This window comes from Hemicordylus capensis, chromosome 1 (assembly GCF_027244095.1).
Source record: "Hemicordylus capensis ecotype Gifberg chromosome 1, rHemCap1.1.pri, whole genome shotgun sequence".
NCBI lineage: Eukaryota > Metazoa > Chordata > Lepidosauria > Squamata > Cordylidae > Hemicordylus > Hemicordylus capensis.
The window spans coordinates 389,013,564-389,030,258 of NC_069657.1; the positions used below are offsets into that span (position 1 = coordinate 389,013,564).

A 16,695-nucleotide genomic window follows, 5' to 3' on the forward strand; every position below is an offset into this window, starting at 1 on the left:
GTAAAGAGTATGGGGAAAGCATATAACCAATGCTAAATCATGGTTTAGTATAATGTTTGAACTTCACAATCTCTCCAATTAGAGATACAGTATCCTGGTCCATCAGAGTTTGAGACCAAATCCTGGGAATAGACACATCTGCTATTATCTAGGATGCCCATTTTTCTACAATATATGTAGATCACATGGCACTTACCAGCTGCTTTTTCTACACCTGAAGATGTTTGCTCTTCTATTTGGTCTTCTTCACTTGCAACTACTTCACTACCTTCTCTCTCAGTTGATTCTGGTATTTCTTCACAGAAAGAATTAACCGGCTGAGAGGCTATGAAGATGATATCTTCTGAGTCACTTGGTGATTTTACATCCTGATACTCCAAAGTAGTTTCGTCCGACTTGAAAGTAGTATTACTAGTCTCTTTGGTAGGTTCAGTTTTCTCCAAATTATCCCCTGGTATGCATTCTGAGGACAGGCCCATTTCTTTATGGTCTTCCTGAGAACTGCATGCTGGAAAGGAGGAGGTTTCTCTATTCTTAGACCACATATCTTCCATTTGATCTTCAAGATTACATTTAGATAAAATTGTATTGTGTTTTGTTTTACAGTCTGTCACCTTAAGGAAAAAAGCCCAAGATATAATAAAAAATATGCAACACAAGTAATTCGGACCATATACATGCTTTGATCTAGCAGGTACATGCTGCCTTTGCCTGTACCTACTAGTCCCTATTTGGGGACTGAACTGCCCTTGCCGGCCCTTGCCATTTACTTCTATGGAAGAAGGTATGAGTGCATATTATTTTGCAAATGTAAGAATTACTCTGCCTACTAAGCTTAATTTGTCAGCCCATGTGTGCACACAAGAGCTCTGCACATTTGCAGTGCACATGTAGGCATTAGAATGCGATGTAGCTGTTTTGAATGAAAAATGCCAACTACTATTAAAAAGGATAATGCACCAGTCCCAATCTATTCTTATTGTTATGCACTCTACTCAGTTTCCAATAAATGTGATGACTGAGGAGAAACTCTGGGAGCTTAACAGATCAGGCGACATCTACTAGTCTAGCAGAGCTTCCTCATTTTGAGAGACTTGCCTGTCATCTTGTCTAATGCTTTACTGGATCCTTTACAGTCTAACTCCACCTATGAAGCAATTCCCAAGGAGGTAGGAAAATTTACACAGATTGAAGAAGCAGGCCAGAATCTGCTCCTTGTGGATCAGCAACCAAAACTCTAAATGACAAAACCCAGACCATGCCTTCTTCCACTACTGCAAGGAACAACTCATTTGCTGAAGCAACAGAGCCTTGTGCCTCTGCTCATTGGCTCCTAGATTCACACATTTCCTGCAACTCATCTGGTCCGCTCCTGTGTTCTTTTGTAATTGGTTGTTTTTGCTTTGGGTTGGCGATGGGGGCACGGGAGGAAGAGGGCCAGTGGCCAGCTCATGCTGAAACGTATGTTTTAACTACCAGAGTATTAGCACCCCACCCGCAAGGGTTTTCATTTATTGAAAATGGCAAATATTCCCACTGTTCATGTGAACAGGGCAGCACACCAGTGCAAGTAGTCAGGCACATGACTGCAAATAGGGCTCTTGCATCAACGGCTATAGGCCACCTCCATCCTCAGAGGTAGGATGTCTCTGAATACCAGTAGGAGAGAGGGCGTACCCTCAGCTCCTGTCTGTGGGCTTCCCAGCAGCATCTCATGGGCCACTGTGTGAAACAGGATGCTAGACTAGATGGACCTTGGCCTGATCCAGCAGAGCTGTTCTTATATTCTGCATTAAAACAATGGGGGTGCCTCCTAAACGTTTTATTGTTCAATTCTCATCAAAAAGTGATTACAGGTGGCCCTTGTTATCTGCGGTCCTGGCACCCAGACTTTCACTTATCCACAGTCTGGCCATGTGCACCCAGCCTTGTTATCCGCAGATTGAAAAATAGTTCGAATTTACCTATCCACAGTTCCTAGGTGGCTGGAAATGACCTCAGAGGTCACTTCCGACCACCACTTTGTCCAATTGAGACACTTTGTGGATCCCACCCCCATAATGTCCCCTCCGCGGTTTTTCATGGAGAATTAGTGCAATTGGGGGCATGATGCATTATTTTCTCTTATTTTTGCCCTCCAGGAATCTAACCCCCAATTTCCATTCACTCAAGGTCTCGTCATCCATGATTTCGTTATCCGCAGTTGTAGGCGACAACGGAACCTCTGGATAACAAAGACCACCTGTAAAAGTCACCTGGATTTTTTTTTTGCCTCAATCTTCTCATATGCAACTGTAAGCAAGGCTTGAATTTCCATTCTACTTGGCAGCCATGTCCCCCAAAACAGGCAGCAGCCATGCTGGTTCTCCTGTAACATCATCACTGCTGTCTTTCCTTGAGAGGCTTGGTCATTCTGAGTATAGAGAACGAAGTTTCCTGCAGTAATCTGACCAAAAACCACCAAGATTTTTAAAAATACAGAAGGTACAGGTGGTATATGGTACAGGTCGAGTATCCCTTATCCGGACGTCCGAAATGCTCCAAAATCCGGACACAACGCCGTAACAACGACAAAACCCTGCCTCAGCTCACTCGGCTTGGTGGCTCCCAGCAGCGCGCTGCTGCTCCGAGCCATGCACCACATGTTTTGGCACCTTCTTTGCCTTTATGCCTGTTTGCCAGCACCGTGCTCACCCCGGTGACGAGGGCGTCAGTATGCATCCTGTCAAACCCCCGCCCTTTCAGCGTGACTCTCTCCTCCTGAACCCCCCTTGTAAAATTTCCACTTGCAAACACTCCACCCTGCGGGGGTCGCTCTGTCTGGCTTTGCAAGGATCAAAGCACCGGCTGGCTGCTGTATTCGAGCCCACAGAGAGAATAACTCTGTGAAGATTTTGCCATTGCAGAGGGACCTTTTTCACATCTCGTTGCTTTCTTGGAAAGAATCCCCATCGCCTTTGCTTTTGCTTCCAACCTTTTCCCACCATCACAAACAATAAAACCATGCACGGGGCAGGGTGCATTTAGGACCTTGCACAAACCTGTGCTTTGCTAAGCCCTGCTGTACATGCATTCAGAGGCTTGCTACGGACATACCATCATAATACTGCACTGTGTGCTGTGCTTGTGCACAGGGGACTGGCTGGCTTTTTGGCAGTGTTAATATTTTGCCAAAGAATCATATCTCGCCAGCGCTGCACGCAGCAGGAGGTGCCACAGAGGAGAGCAAAGTGTGTTTCGGGCACTCGTGTCTGCACCCACTTGATCACCTCTTGCGCCTTGCACCAGGCTCCCTGTTGATTTCCGATTCGTCTGCAGAAGCAAAACCCAGCTTTTCACAACCTGGCAGGCTAATCTGCAAGGCTGCAGCTGCAATAAGACGGCTAAAATAGAAAACCTCCTTAAGATGAGATGGCAAACTAAATACAGCTAGAGCCAAGGTGTAAGGAGAGGGGGAAAGATCTGGACTGAGGGTCTGTGAGGGAAAGTTTTGAGCTTGGACCGAGGGACCGTGAGGGAAAATATGCTGAAATCTGGAATACTTCTGGTCCCAGGCAGTCTGGATAAGGGATACTTGACCGGTACCACTCTGCAAGAGCACAAGAAAAAGCACACTGGAAAATTTTTTTGTGCATGTACCGACAGAAAAGAAGCAATGGGAAATAGGGGTGTGCAATTTGATTCAGGTTGATTCAGTGATTCGGCCACAATTCAAATCACCCTCCAAATTAAGGGCCTAGTTCAAGATAGAAGAGGATCAGCCCTGATTCGAACTAAATTGATTGGGGGGATTCGAGGGTGATTCATTGAGATAGTATTTGATGATTCTGCGATTCCATCGCGAATCAAATTGCAGAATCTGATTCGTGCACACCTCTAATGGAAAGCTTGGGTAGATACAGCAGAAAGAGTAAAGATGTTCAGTAAGGAACACATGTTATTCGTGTGTCAGGACCATTTAAATGTTCGTACAAATAAGTTAAACAACATTTATTATCACCCTATATTGTATTTTTATTTGATTTTTCCCCTGCATCCCCCCTTTAAAGAGCAACCATGTGGGGAAAGGGGGCAGTGAACAGTTTGATACAAGTGGAGATGAGGTGAGTGAAGCCCATAAGGTTAGTATTAGAGCTAGTTTAACTCAAAATATCTCCCCTCCATCCCAAATCACCCTGTTATGTGGTATTTTATTTATTTTTAGGGGAATTTGATTTTTCTCTGCCTTTTAAAAGAGGTTGGGGGGAGAGCAATTGTGTGGAGAATGCAGGGTGAACACTGCGTGTTTCTTTTTGCCTTCTGCTCTAGTAACAGCTGAGAAGAATTTGTCAGGGCTGGTGAAATGTGCCCCTTCACCCCCTTGCCCCCAGGAAAGAGAAAGCTTTTAAAAATAAAGGACAACCATTATTAAATTTGAATGGTTTAACTCATGTCTCTGAGGTAATCTGAGCCTGTTCTATTATACAGGCCTCAAATGCTTAGCAATGTTACTGTTGCTGCTTCTGTAAGACAGTGGCCTCTTCTTTCATTTTACCATCTTTATATGGTTGGTAGAAGTTGCACCAGTTGAATGTCTGTCATTCCTAAAAGTCCTGGGAACTTCAGCCTTTACAAGGAACTTGGCAGTCCCTTCTGCTTATGAGTACAATTCTGGATGATTGTAAAAGCCAAATATGAGCACAGAGGTTGAGCAGCTCCAAGGTAAAGTTAAGGAAGAGGCCACTGTCAGATAGAAGGAATGAAGGAAGATACCACTGTCACAATTAACAAGCCAAGGCCTATGTAATTGAGTCTGCTTCCCTATTTACCTCAGAGACACGAGTTCAATCATTCAAGTGTAACAATAGTTGCCCTTTATTTTCAAGAGATTTCTCATTCCCTGGGGGCAGATTTCACCAGCCCTGACAAAAAATATTCTCAACTGTTATTAGGGTGAAAGAGGAAAAGAGCAGGAAACAGGCACTGTTAACCCCTTGCTTTTCTTCACACAGTCCCCCACCCTTTTTAAGAGGGAGAAAAAGCACAAATATTTTCCCTCTATACTGGCACACCATTTGAGAGAGCAATATTTTGAGGAGGAGATATTTTTGAGTTATAGAACCACCTCTAATACTAACCTTGTGGTCTTTACTCCCCTCATCGCCGCCCCAACATAATCTTCATTGCCAGTGAAGAAATTTGCAATCATGCAGGAATCAACCAATTGATTTTCTGAATTTCCTTTTACAAATCCTTTTCCAGTAATCAGCGCAAAATAAGTCCAGTCACCTCAGCCAATGGGAGACTGTTTTTGCTGTGCCAGGGAAAAGTGAGTCTTTGAAACAGTGCTTTTAAACAAACTATTTCACTTAGGACAAAAAAATTGCAACACTGCCTAATGGTAAGCTGCTTAATGAATTAATACTACTAAAAATGCTATATGAGATTTAGGAGACATCCCCATTAAAGCAGGCAACAAGCAGCTGCCTAAGGAGCTTTCAACAAAAATACAAATTATGCCCATACTTCCCAGACCCATTTGACATCTGTGTGTTACAGGTCACATTCTATTACGTAATAAGAGTGTTGAATGCTAGCATGGCTTCTTGCTCACCTTTTGAAGGAGTAATGGTCACACTGATTATTGTTGTTGGGTTGTATTAAGCAGTAAATGCATGGGTAGACCCGAGTTGCAGATCCAGGGGTAATAACCCAGCACACTGATAGACTTTATAGTTTGGTATGTCCAAACAGGGCTTGGACTATTCATTTTTTCAAAATCAACTTATTTCAACTTACCCCAGTAGTCCATTCTGAGGCTTTGCTTTCTTCCATAAAGGATATTTTTGTTTCTTTTGCACGTAAAGGTGGTGTAATAGACCTTCCTGGAGAAGCAGTTGGAGTAGCTAAAGGCGTTGTACGAAGACTAGATCTCAAAATAGACTGAGGAGTAAAACCAGGCAAGCCAGAGGAAGATGTAGATGTCAAAGCTTTAACTCTCTAAGGAGAGGAAAAAATATCTTAAAAATTTTGACCTCGACATACAAGTGGAAGCCCATCACCAGTTGGCGCTTCAGCCTGTGAGTCAAGCACAGGGTCATTGAACCATCACAATTGTATATACCTTAACAACAGGAGGAGTTTCCAGTAATTTTAATTCTGGTACTCTTGCAATGTTCTTACGTAGTAGTGTGGCGCATCGAGGGCTGGAATGCAATGGACTAGATAGCATACACGAAGCAGAGACTCTTGGTGTCACCTTCAGACTATTTCCAAGGGAAGTGGAATAAAGCGGAACTGGCTGAACCACCAAATCCAGCAACCTGCAAGAAGTTTTAAAAGCACGATGTTGCTTTTTATTAACACACAAACATTACAAGATGTACCTTGATCTTTGCTATGTGCAGGAGTTTACTGATTGCCACCTGCATCACGATGGCTTTCTTGAATTACTTCCAACTCTAAATTTGAGTTGCTTTATCAATATATTACTATGTTTTACTTGCCATTTTAGTACAAGTGCTAAAAAACTGTCCCAAGCATTGACTGTATATATTACTAACACGCCTAAATTCTTTAAGGGGCCTACATACAAGTATTACATTCAACACAAGGTGATGCTTCCCTATTATTCGGTATGAACTCCTCACGCAATTCTCATTATACTATTAAAAGCAATTACTGCCAGTTTTGATAGATCTGGAAAGCACATGAAGGATACACACTGCTAATGAACTTCAGCTGTATTTCAGATTCTATAAAAGAATTTTACCTGGAACATTTTCTTAAAGATTTGGTAACTGGTGTTCCAACAAATGGATCAGGTAACTCTGTATCATGATAAGAGTCTATTCTAGATGGCTGTTCTTCAGTTCTAGGTTTTGAAACAAAAGAAGTCCAAGCTCACAAGAGTCAGTGAAATAATACATATATATTTAAACATTCAATTTTTGACATGGAATGTACACAATACAAGGGGCACAGTGAATTGGACATCAACCAGGTAAGTTAACCTGTGCTGCCTTCTCCAGACTTTATACTGAAGAGCTGTCATTTTACTTGCATCTTCAGCAGGATGGCTCAACCTTCTTTTCCTCCCAATAGTGCAGAGTGTAAAGTTTCAGACAAAAGAGGGCATATGAAGGGGGAATACACAACTTAGTACTTTGTTATACTGCTATGGACTCTGTTATCAACCACTAAATGTACATAATTGACACAGTAGCAATACCAGGCTATTCATCATGATTAACAGAAGCAAGATAGAGAAGAGCTGCTTAAAGGCCCCTACATTGTAGCATTAGCATTAACGAATTGAGCAATTTGTGTTACTAACACAATGTCTTTTTTAAAAAAACAACCCAAAAGCTGCAGTAAAGTCCCAAGCCAACAAAAGGAGTACATACATCTCATTTTGAAATGACTTGTTTTTCTGTTCACTTCCCAACCACACCTCTCCAATTTTGGACAGTACGTTATTGATGAAGGCTGCTTTGGTAACTACATTCCCTGTAGTAGCCTTTTTTGCAACTGTTGATAATGGTTTTGGTCTCATAACTAAAATGAAATAAAGAGAAGCCAACATTAAGCGTTTGAAAACAAATCCAAACATTTCATTGCTCCCCTCTAAACCGAAACACTTACTTTCCCGACGAAGTGAAGATGGCAAATGGTAAGGTTTGGCTCGTTCTACAGCTAGTTTCCTTTGTACTCTAGGCAGGACCTTCCCGTACTGGTCTAAGATAGAATTTCTGGCAACTGACCTCTCACGCCAGTGGGGATCACAATCATTCTATAAAAGAAAGCAGTAAATAAGAAGTTGTAAATCAACCTTTTATGGAAATATATATTGTGACATGTTTCATATTTCAATTGAGTGTCACTGCCAATCACCAAGAGCCAGATTCTACTCATATACCCATGTTAGGAGTGTGGTCATGCAGGTTAACTGTATTGAACTGCATATTAATGTGTTCTTGAAGCCAAAGAGAAAGATTTGTCTGACAACTTTGAATATATCAATGGGTCACTGAATAAACTTTGCTTGCCAATAAATTTGAGTCAGGAAACAGTTTCTTTTTACCATTAGATAATACTGTATCCTATCCAACACATTCAGAATTTTCTATTTGTAGCCCACCTTATTTCTTGAGGGCTGAAGGGAATCATTACAATTACTATATAGGTAACAGGATAAGGCTGCAAATGTAAAACAGATTACAAGTGATTAAAGAGAGAAGAATTTCATGTCAAAAAATTTATATATATAAAATAGGGTGAGTAGCCTTTAAATATTTGGGGCAGAGAGTAATACAATTATGCTAGAAATGCTTTCTGTTCTTCCTTTTAAGATATTTGACCTGTATTCATCAAATTGCCAAAAATGGTTTTAATTTGCCAATAAAGTTCTCTTCATACTTGGATTGGAATGTACATTTAACATAAAGGAAAGGAAAGGAAAGGCTGTACCGTCGAGTTGGTGTCAACTCCTGGCGACCCCAGAGCCATGTGATTTTCTTGGTAGAATACAGGAGTGGTTTACCATTGCCTTCTCCTGCACAATATGAAATGATGCCTTTCAGCACCTTCCTATATCGCTGCCCAATATAGGAGTTTCCCACATTCTGGGAAACCACTTGCGGGGATTCGAACCAAATGCCTCCTGCTCTGTAGGCAGGTTGTTTCCCTGCTGAGCCATTAGGTTGCTCACATTTAACAAACTATGCTTAAAACCTAACACTCTGGTAGAGCCACTCTAAAGCATATTCAAATTTGGACAGGCATGGGAGAAATTAAGTTTTCTTGTTACCAGTCAGCCTACCTAACACCTTACTGTGAAAAAACAGGTTGCTTACCTGTAACTGATGATCTGGAGGTGATCCATTGTATTCATATGAATAGGTTCTGCGCCTGCGCAGGGACCTCGTGGACCGATTAGCTAGCTCCTCGTGACGCCTCCAACTGCCATGCACGAGCCCGTGCTCCCAATATCCTTTGCAGTTGGGGTGTGATCTACTCAGTTTCTGGCAGACCGTCAGTTGCTTCCATGACGATCTTCATGAGCTCTGCCCTGCCCTTCAGTCCTGCTTTTAAACTGCGGGGAGGTTTGGGCGGGTTTTATGAATACAACGGATCACCTCCAGATCATCAGTTACAGGTAAGCAACCTGTTTATCTGGATTGTGATCTGTTGCATTCATATGAATGGGTGATTAGCCAGCTTTGGCCCTGGTGGAGGGTTTGCATGCTATTAATTTAGGGCAGGACATGTTTTAGCACTCCCCATCCAAACTTTCCTTCTGATGTTTGGTGTAAATCTATTGCATAATGTTGCATGAAGGGTTGGCTTGAAGACCAGGTCGCAGTTTTGCAGATCTCTGTCATTGAAACTCCTGCTAAATCAGCCGCCGATGAAGCATAAGCTCTAGTGGAATGTGCTGTAATGGTTCCCGGCGGGGTTCTCCTTGAGTAGTATAGGCAAACTTAATGGCTTGAACAATCCACTGTGCCAACCTCTGTCTAGAAGCAGGTCTTCCCTTAGCATTTCCTTTATAGAGGACGAATAGTTTGTTTGTGCTTCGTATTTGTTTTGTAGTTTCTAAGTAGTATAGAAGTGCTCTCCGGACATCCAGAGAATGCATAGCCCTCTCTAGAGCTGATTCTGGGCTTTGAAAAAGGGTTGGTAGTATTATATCTGCATTGACGTGAAAATCCGTCGTCACCTTTGGTCGAAAACGTGGGTCTAAGCGTAGCAAAACTTTGTGCGGGAAAAAGTGCGAGTATGGGCAATCCGCTCTTAAGGCTGCAAGTTCGCTTACTCTCCTCGCTGCAGTGATAGCGATTAAGAAGGCAGTTTTTAGAGTCTTTAAACGTAGGGTCGCCGTAGCCATAGGTTCGAAAGGTTGGTGTAGCAAAGCCTGCAGCACTAACGTCAAGTCCCGTTGCTGCTGTGGCTTCCGTACTGGTGGAAACAAGTTGTTCAGGCCCTTGATGAACCTTTTGCAATACGGATGGGAAAAAACCATCACACCTCCCTATCCACCATGCTCTGAAGAGATAGCTGCCAAATGCACTTTCAAAGAAGCATTAGCTAGGCCCCCCATCTTCAGCGTTGTCATATATAACAGTATTTGTTCGACAGTGGCTCTTTTTGGGAAAAAGCCTTTTCCCTTGGCATATAGTTTAAAATGCCTCCATTTGCTGCCATAATTTAGTCGTGTGGATCGTTTTCTATTATTCAACAGTATTCTTTTCAATAACCTATGCGCCACGGCATCAGTTTCAGCGTCCCTAACTGTGGGTGTTGAATGGCGCCGCAACTCTGTGTTAGTAAGTCCAGGTGGTTTGGTAATCTCCGGTATACCTTCCTCAACAGACGCAACACTGTCGGGAACCACTGTTGCCTGGGCCACCATAGTGTTATCAAGATGCCCCTTGTGGCGTCTCTCAGCATTTGCGAGACCACCCTCGTTACCAGTGGTTGTGGAGGAAATAGATAAAACAGACTCTTGGTCCACTTGAACTGAAACACATCCCCCAGTGAACCTTCGCCAACTCCTGCACGCGAACATTTGACATTTTTTGTTTGCAGCACTCGCAAACAGATCCACATCTGGCCAGCCTGAGTCTTTGAACAGGGTCTCCAGAAAATTCCTGCCTAACTCCCATTCGTGGTGTTGATTGTGAAGTAGGGTTTGACTGAGGCCATCTGCCTGCACATTGTCCGTCCCTTTTATATGCAACACCGTCGGGGTTATACACCGAATTAGGCACCATTTCCAGATTTGCTGGCTTAGTAGGCAAAGTTTCCTTGACATAGTTCCTCCCTGCTTGTTCAGGTACGCCATCGCTGTGGTGTTGTCCAAGTGTATTTGAACCACTTTCCCTTGTATCATCGGCTGGAACGCTTTTAGAGCGAAAAACACAGCAAGGAGCTCTAGATAATTTATGTGCATTTCTCATAGGTGACCATGCCACTGTCTTTGAATCTGATGGTGTTGACAATGTGCACCCCAGCCCTTTAGGGAGGCATCCGTTGTTACAGCACATGTGGGGGTGATTGGTTGGAACGGCACTCCCGAACACAAGTTGGCAGGAACCGTCCATCAGTCCAATGCCTTTAATACTATATGTATACGGAAGTTCTTGAGATACCACATTTGAAGCGTGCGCATGTACAGACGCGTGTTGCGCACCGTTGCATTGCATGATGCCATGAGACTAAGTAACCTCTGAACTAATACTGCTGGCTGCCTTGGCTGTCTTCTGAACAAGCAAATCAGTTTCTTGATCTGCAGAAACCTGGGCTCTGGCAGATATGCCCTTTTCTCTAGCATATCCAGTTCCACTCCTATGTAACTCACTCGTCTCTGGGGTTCCAACTTTGATTTTTTAAAGTTCACCATGATTCCCAAATCGTGTAGGAGACGGAGCACATAATGGACCTGCAAAAGCAACTCTTCCTTTTTGTCGCTGACCAAAAGCCAGTCGTCCAAAAAAGGATAAACTATGATTCCACTTGTTCTTAAGTATGCCACGACCGCTGCCATCACCTTGGTGAAAACTCGAGGTGCTATGGACAGCCTGAATAGCAAAACCACATACTGGTATGCTGTATCTCCTACAGTGAACCTTAGGTATTTGTGATGCCTGTCGCGTATGGCTATATGGAAGTACACGTCTTTCAGGTCCAGGGTCACAGCCCACTCCTCCCGAACTAGGTGGTGGAGAATTCCCTGAAGTGTAATCATCCTGAACTTCCTGGTGTCCACATAACAGTTCAAATTTCTCAGATCCATAATCGCTCTTATACCCCCGTCCTTCTTGGGAATTTGAAAGTACCGGGAGTAAAAACCCTTCATCCTGTCCACTCACTTCACCTGAACAATTGCCCGCTTTTCCAACAACACTTGCACTTCGTCGATCAGTACCTGGGTCGGCCTGGTATACGTTACTCCCTGAAAGGGTGGCAAAGTTATGAACTCTATCGCGTAGCCAGATTTTATAATCTTCAAAACCCAATGATCTGATGTTATGTTGTACCATGCTTGGGCATGGCTTGCCAGCTTGATGGACATGCTGACACACACAAGACCAGTGTTTGGGGTCTTGGGCACTATAGCTTGTGTTTGCAGAATCTCGAGCGGTTGAAGTGGATGGACCTGCCCATCAAAGAGACTGCTTCGGCTGGTCTTTGCCTTGCCTCTGTCCCTTTTTGACGCTGGGTATAGGGTTTGTTGCGTTGGAAAGGCTTATATTGTCTCCTATAATCTCTCTTATCCTGTCTGTATGAAGAATGCCCCTGTTGTTGCCTCCCATATGTTCAGTTACGTGATGGTTGGCTCCCTGTAGCAGCCATAAATGTCTTTGCTGTGAATTTTGATTGTTTCCAAGACTGCATGGTCGTATCTGTAGTTTCGGCAAAGAGCCCCTTTCCATCAAAAGGCAAATATTCCACCCTATCACACATTTCTTGTAAATTCATGGAACGAAGCCATGCGTGGTGTCGCAGGATCACTGCCGTGGTCATTGCCCGAGATTCTGTCTCTGCTGCATGCTTGAATGGGCTTAACAGGTGCCTAGTAACAACCGTAGCTTTCTCATAAGTTCCCTTAAAGTTCTCCTGAAATTCCTCTGGCGACATTGTCGCAGAGTCTTGAAAAAGCACATCCCATAAGTGATGTCCATAACGTGCTAAACAGGCAGAATAGTTAGCTATCTTAATAGCCAAACTCGGCGTGGCATAGGATTTTCTGGCCCAAGACGTCCAGCTTTCTGCCTTCCTTGTCATTTGGTGTAGAATGGCACTGTCCACCCTTCGCAGAGGCACATTCAATTGGTATCAGATGCTTCATCAGGTAGACATTGTCTTCCTCCTGCACACGATATAGTCCCTCAAGTTTACAAGAGGGAGCAGTTGAAGTTTGCAAAACTTCCCAGGCAGTCTGTGCTGCCTTCGTTATTGCAGGCAGCATAGGCAAGGATACCGGATGGGCAACTTTAGCCCTTGCCACCATATTATATACTGAGTCTTTTAAATCCAGCTCTGGCTGCTTCAGTTTGAGGCCTAGGGCCTCTGCCATCTCCCATATTTGGATGTGGTAAGCCTTTAGCTCTTCAGTTGGCGACAGCGAAGTATTCGGGGGCACATCAACTGGAAGCTCTGGGTCCAAAGGTTCTTCCAGGATTGTAGGCTCATCATCAGTATCTGTTGTATCAGAGGAATCTGCATCTCCTGAATCTGAGACGTCAGTCGGTGCAACTGATGTGTTCTGTCCATGTACCACCAAATGTGTTGTTGGTCTGGGTCCTAAGGGCACAGACGTAGGTGTCCTCGAATGGTCTCGTCTAGCTTCCGCTTGAGACAAGCGTGAAGGAGTTTGGGCTGGCACAGTCCTTGCTTGTGCAACTATGCCAGGTTCTTGTTGCAGCGACAGCTGCACCAGACCTGCCTCCTGTTGTGCTTTCCAAATTTTATAGTCTGCATAATCCACTGGGTATGCCACCGGTGGGGCATGTGAAAAACCACATAAATGTGCTGACAAAGATAGCCGGGCAAAGTATGGTGAAGCAGGGTGAACAAATAGCGGAGACTGTCCAGTCAACGTTGCCCTATCTGTCATTACTTTCTGGAAATGTACGGGGCTTGTGGCTGCCGACACCAAATGTATAGGTCTCGGTAACAACAGCTGTTGAATCGGTGACATCGAAGGAGTCTTTGGCGCCGGTTGGACAGTAGGCGTCCTAGGTACCGATAAGTGTCCGGTGCCAAGCCCAATCTCGACACCCGAGAATCCATGAAAAATCGATCCTGTTGGCGTGCTATCCGTCAAATCTAGGAGAGCCAGCAAGTCAGTCCTAGCTTTAGCAGTTGCTGATATTTCTTTCTCCGCAGCATCTTCCCTGAAATCAAGATAGTCCTCCGTCCGGAGTCTTGGAGGGAGACACAAGTGGGGTATGCGCAGGCGTAAGCTCCATTGCCGCGCAATACTGCTGCACTTCCTTTGATCCGGAAGTATCTGAAATCCTATATGCTGAAGTGTCCTCGACTCTCGACCCCGTGCTGGGCATCGGTATCGACACTGTGTTAGCCCTCGGCACCGACATCGACACCAACTCAGCCGCTTTATGTGCTGTAACATCCGGTACCAACGGCGTGATCATCAAGCTCGTCACCATTAACCCTGATGGCGCTGACAAATTTTGGTTCTCTATCGATATCGTGGCCCACGGTGTCGAAGTGTCATTGTAGTGCCCCAGTCCTCAAAGTCTGATTGCAATGTCGTCGGCGATGGAGTCTAGCTACGGACTCGGGTCTTTTTTTACTTTTTTCTTGGTGGTGAAGTTTCAGGCTCATCCTCAGTCGAGGATTTGCGCTTATGATGTTTGTGTCGGTGGTGCTTCTTCTCAACCACCTCAGGCTGCTTGAATTCATGTGCCTCGGTGGCTTTTGACTCTTTAGCAGAGTCCGCCACAGGAACACCTGGGCTCAGCTTCGAAGTGCCCGATGTTGAAGGGCACAGCATTGAGGGACACGGTATCAAGGATTCTACCTCTGATCTCGACATCGAAGCCGAGGGTCTCGACGTTGGCGGGCGCAGCGCGTCATCATAAAGGGCTGCCCGCAACCTCAGCGCCCGATTTTTTAGCGTTTGCTTCAAAAAAGACGAGCAGATGGTACACTTTGCAGGGTGTACTCCCCCAAGCACAAGCAAGAGTCATGCGTATCAGTTGAGGGCAACTTTGCTTTGCATTCTGAGCAGCGCTTAAAAGTTGTTTTCGGCTTGTCCTTGGCAGACATAGTATCAGACATCACCCGCGGGACAGCGGGAATAATCGTTTTTTTACTTGTTGTATTAGGAATGTCCTTAGCCATTTCCTTTAAACAGTCCAAAGTCCAATGTTCCATTTGTAGTTCCTAATCCGTTCCGAGTCTTTTCCAAATAATCCAACAATATCTGAGAAGCTATCTAGTCCGAGGTGTAGACGCAAGGGCGGTCTAACAGAAACTGAGTAGATCACGCCCGAACTGCAAAGGATATTGGGAGCACGGGCTCATGCATGGCAGTTGGAGGCGTCATGAGGAGCTAGCTAATTGGTCTGCGAGGTCCCTGCGCAGGCACAGAACCCATTCATATGAATGCAAAGGATCACGATCCAGATCTACGGGTTTCTAAAGAAGCAAAGAAAACAGCATTGAAAAGCATTTGGTGCCTGGAGCTGAATGATCCAAATAGCTGTGTCAAACAACTGTGCCATACAGAACCGGTAGCAAAAGCTACCTAGCAAAATGTAATGCACTCTGCCTGAATTCCATTCATTCTTAGTGAAGCCATATTTCACAGCAGAAAAGTCTTTAAGATTAAAGATTCTCTTGAGGAATAGAATACATACTCTGAAAACACGATCAAGGCAGGATTCTAAATCAGCTACATATATTAGGCTAATATATGCAATGGCTAAGCATTTTTTATCCTGCCCTTCCTCTGAACAGCTACATCAGCATTTCCAAATTCAGTGCCTGGAATTTCTCTGCCTCTGCAAAGGACAACTCTATAGAGAGGATCTATAGAACTCACAGTCAAAAGTACTAGACCTCTGTTCAACCTCATGCAAGTTTGATAGCACATGCTGCCCTGGATTACCCATATATCTGTCTGGCAGAGCAAATACTTGTGTGCTCACTAGGGGTGTACACAAACCAGTATGCCCAGTTCAGTTAGAGTCCAAACTGGACTCAAACAGAACTGGGTATGTTCGGTTTTGCACCCCTCCCCGGGGAGTTCTTTTAAAAAAAAAAAATTTTTTTTTTGAACTCACTGCCTCTGGGGGTCCCTGAATGGAAACACCACCAGGTTTTCCAGCAGTTCCCCCTCCTGCCACCAGCCTCAGAACAGCCTGATTTGGCCTGGGGCCATGTACATGGCCAGCATGCATGTGCGGCAGCCTCGAAAATGGCCACTGACAACGCAAAGAGGCCCAGAATGGGCCAAGACCGGAGAGGAGAGGGGGACCCGACGGAGTTGCCCCTGTGGCAGTGTCTCTCCCCCCCCCCCCGGAGACGGTGAGTACTTAAAAAAAAATTTATTTTACATGTTAGAACCCCCAGATCAGCAGGGTGGTGGTGGTTTTAGATCGATCACAAGCCAAACTGGGCCTTGTTTGGCTCGAGGGTGAGCCCAAGCCGGCCAAGTTCGATGTCAAACCGGCTCAAGGTTGAGCCAGTTCACACGTTCCTGTTGCTCTCCCTTTCGTCATAAACTGGATTACTAAGTCCCTAAGCTGGAACCACAGAGCTGAAATCGCTATTCTTGATCATTCCTTGCATGGACCAGTTGTGGGGAGGCTTGCCCTGGACATTCCTGTAACCCAACATCTTGAGGTCACTCTGTGTGGGCCAGCCAGCGATTAATTCCTATGCTTGATTGTCTGAATGTCCCTAGACTCCAGAGAGAACACCTTAAGCTAGTGGGGCTGAAATATGTCTCACATAAGCTTGCTGCAGCTAATTCTTGTGCCTGGAAAACCCAGTGCTCCCCTTTGCTAGCGGTGGACATGCAGAGTGCAACAGACTTTGGAGCCAGGCGAGTGTTCTGCCACTTCTCCTTATCTTTTGCTTTGGAAAATGTGTTGCAATTTGAAATCTGAAGTGGACCTCGCCCCTTTTAGCAATGCACATGAAACAGCAGGTTGATGATATGCATCAAAGCTCATATTG

At 44.6% G+C, this 16,695-nt stretch overlaps 1 protein-coding gene across 4 annotated transcripts in view; it reads right to left on the minus strand.

Moving 5' to 3' along the window:
* Positions 1–16,695, minus strand: part of AHCTF1 (AT-hook containing transcription factor 1) — a 133,155-nt gene that overhangs the window by 22,677 nt on the left and 93,783 nt on the right. For all 4 annotated transcript variants that reach the window (XM_053302457.1, XM_053302448.1, XM_053302466.1 and 1 more), the window contains exons 24-29: positions 7,624–7,771; positions 7,386–7,536; positions 6,752–6,853; positions 6,104–6,302; positions 5,779–5,979; positions 197–614 (exon numbers count right to left, since the gene is read on the minus strand). In XM_053302457.1, coding sequence (XP_053158432.1) covers positions 197–614; positions 5,779–5,979; positions 6,104–6,302; positions 6,752–6,853; positions 7,386–7,536; positions 7,624–7,771 — 1,219 coding nt within the window. The remainder of the gene's footprint in view (positions 1–196; positions 615–5,778; positions 5,980–6,103; positions 6,303–6,751; positions 6,854–7,385; positions 7,537–7,623; positions 7,772–16,695) is intronic.